General features: G+C 36.3%; 1 protein-coding gene across 1 annotated transcript; it reads right to left on the bottom strand.

Moving 5' to 3' along the window:
• Window positions 1-2,638: 2,638 nt before the first annotated feature.
• Window positions 2,639-2,947, bottom strand: LOC145798004 (uncharacterized). Its single transcript, XM_082885446.1, has one exon. It carries the CDS (start codon window positions 2,945-2,947, stop codon window positions 2,639-2,641), a length of 309 nt encoding a protein of 102 aa, XP_082741572.1.
• Between the last annotated feature and the right edge of the window lie 2,136 nt (window positions 2,948-5,083).

The raw sequence follows: 5,083 nt of genomic DNA, 5'->3' as shown, positions 1-5,083 counted from the left end.
AAATCAAAATTATTTTTATTTTTATTTATTTTCAAATCCACATACTAAATTTCTTGATTATTTTTATTTATTATTAAAATTTTTTAAAAAATTCTATTCGGTAAAACTTTTTCAACAATAAAAATAACTATCGAATGATTTATGAAATTTGAAAGGAAAGTATACTAACATATTTCAAAATTCAAAAGTGTGCCATCTAACCATTACGAAAAGAAAAAAAAAAAAAATAATTTTCTCATAATTTATGACTTTTAAAACGTAAGAACACTAAATCAATTTTAAAAATTTTAAATTGTGTATCACAAATTATGATAGCAATTCACATCTCCCATAAAACTTTTCTCTTGCACTCATTAGATTCAAGTCAAATTAGAGTCGGTGTTCATCAAGTGCTGTAATTGTTGGTGATGGGAGCAATTGTGAAGAATTCATTTGATAAATTTTTTCACTGTAAGTTTATGCTTTTTTATAAAGATCAATTTCTAATCTTTATTCTCCTGCATCCTTATTTCTATTTTGCATCTTACAATTATGTTCATTTCTAAAAATTTATTGCATGCTTATTTAATCTAACTGTATTTTTATAAAATAAATCTCCAATATCTTCAGTCACAGTTCAACGATTTAAATTCTATATTTATCAAGTGCATAAATATGGATGACAGAGGCTATTAAGAAAATGTGTATATTTATTCGTAATAGCCAATAACAAATTTTCATTGTAAGTTTATTCTTCTTCTGGATGATGCATATGGTTATAATATTACTTATGCATTTATGTTTTGTAATTTCCATGATTTCATATTTCAAAATTTTTATAAGGCTTACTTTTAATTTTTAGATTTTATAGTTGGTGCATTTTTTTCTTGAATGATATTATATTTGTTGTATTTTTATATTATATTATATTATATTTTATTGTGTGACTAAGTTTATTTGGTTGTAATTTTAAATTATAATTTATTTGATATTTTTATAGCTTATTTGGCTAAAAAAATAGAGATTTTTTAAACTACAACTTGTAACCTATTTTTTGGGTAAATTACAAATACACATTCTGAGGTTTGATTAAAATACGAATCGTCCCCTGTGGTTTTGGAAATTTCATTCCATCTCCTGAGGTTTTTAATTTCATAACAAATCGTCTATTTTATAAATAAATCATCAAGTCAATTAATAGTTTTTAATGATGTTAGAAATATATTTCAATTAATAATTTAAGTAATTTCATTATTGTATAGAAGAGCAATTATGAATTTAATTTTTTTAGTTAATTCTGTTAAATAAAAAATTCTGACAAGAGGGTATTTGTAATTTTTCAAATCACATGGGACAATCTGTATTTTAAGCAAACCTTAGGGATGATGAAGGGCAATCAAGAATGAAAGAGAGAGAGAGAGAGAGAGAGAGGAACTTAGAGAGAGATATTCGACAGAGAAATTCTCAATTCAGTTCAAATTCAATATGTCCAAGTTAGTTACAAGTGATGTGGCACTCCTCTATTTATATGATACACTATCTGACACATGCTATGCATATGACACTACATCATACTCCCCCTTCTTAAGAAAAGACTTGTCCTAAAGTAAAGACAACAAAATACAACCAATACTAGAAATGAAAAATACAAAACCAAAGTACAAGATTACAACTTTCAAGGAACTATTCTACAAGGGGTAGAGGTATCATCAATGGGAGAGGCATGCAGAAAGTAGGGTACAAGGTGTTGCACGTTACAGGTATTGAAGATGCCTAAATGAGGCGGTAGCTTGATTTGATAAGCATTGTTGTTAATCTTGCGTAACACCTCACAAAGTCCCACCTTCTTGTCACTTAACTTAGTGTAGGTGCCATGGAGATATCTCTCTTTGCTCAATACCACCCACACAAGATCTCCTACTTTAAACACCACTCTCTGCCTATGCACATCATTGCCTGCCTTATACTTCGTATTAGACTTTTCAATTTAGGCCCTGACTTGAGAATGAATGCTCTTCATGAATGTGGCCATTTCCTCCGCCTTAACGCTTCCTTTCCTTGAGAGTGGCAAAGGCACCAAATCCACCACACTTGAAGGCCTTGTCCCATAAACTACTTCAAAGGGAGAAGTATTTATGGTGCAGTTGATAGATGAATTGTAAGCAAATTCAACCAAAGGAAGGATGCCATCCCAACTCTTGGGGTGATCCCCTACAAGGCACCACAACAAGTTTCCAAGGCTACGATTCACTACCTTCGTTTGACCATCAGTTTGCGGATGGAATGTAGTACTAAAACTCAAGTCGATGCCAATTTTCCTCCACAAAGTTCTCCAAAAGTGAGCAAGGAACTTAGCATCACTATTAGACACAATAGAAGTAGGCACCCCATGCAACTTGTAGACTTCCTTGAAGAAGAGATTAACAATGTTTGTAGCATCCATGGTCTTCTTGCAAGGTATGAAATGTGCTATCTTGGAGAAACGGTCCACCACTACCATGATAGAATCACTTTGCTTTTGAGTATGAGGGAGGCCCAACACAAAGTCCATACTAATGCATTGCCAAGGAGCATCCGGCACCGGTAGTGGTAGATATAGCCCCGCATTAGTGGCAATCCCCTTTCTCCTTTGACAAATTTGATAATGCTTCACATGACTTTACACATTCTTGGTCATGCTTGGCCAAGAATAAGCATCTTGAAGCAACCCAAGGGTGGTCATGTCCTTACCAAAATGCCCCATCTTATGATGCTCAACCAACAAATGTGTCCTCATAGAACAACTGGGAACACACAACTTAAGGTCATGGAAGAAGAATCCATCCCTTATCATGTAACTTGGATAAGTCGTTCTATCCCCCTTTTGTAAAGCATCAAAGATCTTGGAAAAGTAAGGATCACTTTCATAGAATGTACGAAATTCATCAAAACCCACAGCTTCATTTTTCATTTCAATCAAGAGAGTCATTCGCCTACTCAAGCCATTGGCCACCTTATTAAGAACTCCCTATTTGTGGCGCAAAGAGAATGTGAATTGTTGCAAGCAGGCCACCCATTTGGCATAGCGCTTGTTAAGATGAGATTGACTATTGATGTACTTGAGAGCTTCATGATTGGTGTTGAGCACAAACTCCATGTATGCAAGATAGTAGCTCCAATGCTTGATGAGTTGGATAATGGCATAAAATTCCAAATCATAAGTAGAATACTTGAGCTTAGCCCCATTCAACTTTTCACTAAAGAAAGTAATGGGCCGCCCTTCTTCGCTAAGGATGCCTCCAATACCCAATCTTGATGCATCATAATCAAGTTCAAAGGTCTTGTCAAAATCCGGTAATGCCAAAATTGGAGCCTCAATAAGCAACTTCTTCAAAAGATGGAAGCTATTGACGGCTTCCTTGCTCCTCTCAAAATCTTTATGCTTGAGAATGTTGGTCAAAGGGGCAAGTTTTGGATAAATTGCTTATAGAAAGTAGCCAAACCATGAAAACTTCGTGCTTCTTGGATACTAGAAGGAGTGGGCCATTCCACAATTGCTTTGACCTTTTCTACATCCATAAGCACCCCATGAGAAGACACAACATATCCCAAGAAGATAGACTTTGTCCATGGCAAAGGTGCACTTCTTAGTGTTGCCATAGAACTTGTCTCGCCTCAAAAGTTTAAAGACTTGCTGAAGGTGGCACAAATGCTCTTCCAAACTTCGACTATATATCAAGATATCATCCAAGTAGACCACTACACACACCCCCAAAAGTGGTTGCAACATTTGTGTCATGACCCTCATAAAAGTACTTAGAGCATTGGCAAGCCCAAATGGCATCACAAGCCACTCAAATAAGCCATGAGGCGTCTTAAAGGCCATTTTCCACTCATCAAAAGGCTTGATGCGGATTTGATGATACCCACTTCTAAGATCAATCTTAGAAAACACTTTTGATCTGGCAAGGCAATCCAACATATCATCCAATCTTGAAATTGGAAAGTGGTACTTGATTGTAGTCTTGTTGATTGCATGGTTATCCACACACATATGCAAAGAGCCATCTTTCTTAGGTGTCAAAAGTGCCGAAAAACCACAAGAACTAAGGCTAGGGTAGATATACCCCTTAGCCAAAAGCTCTTCCACTTTCCGTTGCAACTCCTTTTTCTCCTTTGGAGACATGTGATAGGCTGGTTTGTTTGGAAGCGTCGATCCGGGGTACCAAATCAATACAATGTTGAATGTCACACATAAGAGGCAAATCAAGAGGAAGCTCTTGGGGAAAGACATCAGAATACTCTTCTAAAAGAGTAGCCACTTCAACCTTTTCTTTAGAAGCACCCATGTGTACAATCGAAGCCAACACCAATACAATCCCAAAATCCCGACTCTGTTCCATAAACTTCTTAGAAGCAAACAACATAGTGGCACTAGGAGATGGCTTGGAAACATCCTTGGAAGTAACATTTTCCTTCATTAGAAGCAAGGCAAACCGGATATCACCCTTGACAAAGATGTAGGTGTTCCGTTTGCCATCATGCAAAGATTGCCGGTCATATTGCCAAGGTTGCCCAAGTAGAATGTGACAAGCATCCATAGGCACTATATCACACCATGGCCTCATCAAAGTATTTTTTCTGGATAGAAAACGAAACCAAGCACCGTTTGGTAACCTCGATCGCATTTCCATTCTTGAACCAAGATAGAGAATAAGGATGTGGATGTTTCTCCACCAGAAGATTGAGTTTGTCCACCACTTCTTGAGAAACTACGTTCTCACAACTTCCATTATCAATGATCATGTTATAAACACGGCCACCAATGTTGCAAGTGGAATAAAAGATATTGGTACGCAACCAATCTTCTTGGCTCTCTAGTTTTGGAGAGAGAAGAGTCTTCTTCAACATAAGAGCAAGACCCTATTCTTCATCACTATCTCCACCAATTGCTACATTACCAGAAGGATCAAAGATTGGAGCATCTTCAAAGTCACCATGCTCCTCAACTTCTTCAATGAGAAGTGCCTTGTTCCGATTATTACTCATGTTCTTGCGGCAATCGGAAGATCAATGCCCCGGTTCACCACACCTAAAGCATTTGAATGTTCCACATTGTGGTGGA

Source organism: Camellia sinensis, chromosome 8, assembly GCF_055761805.1.
Source record: "Camellia sinensis isolate YWXY chromosome 8, ASM5576180v1, whole genome shotgun sequence".
NCBI lineage: Eukaryota > Viridiplantae > Streptophyta > Magnoliopsida > Ericales > Theaceae > Camellia > Camellia sinensis.
The sequence above is the reverse complement of the archived record's forward strand: the minus strand, read 5'-3'. Positions and strand labels throughout refer to the sequence as shown.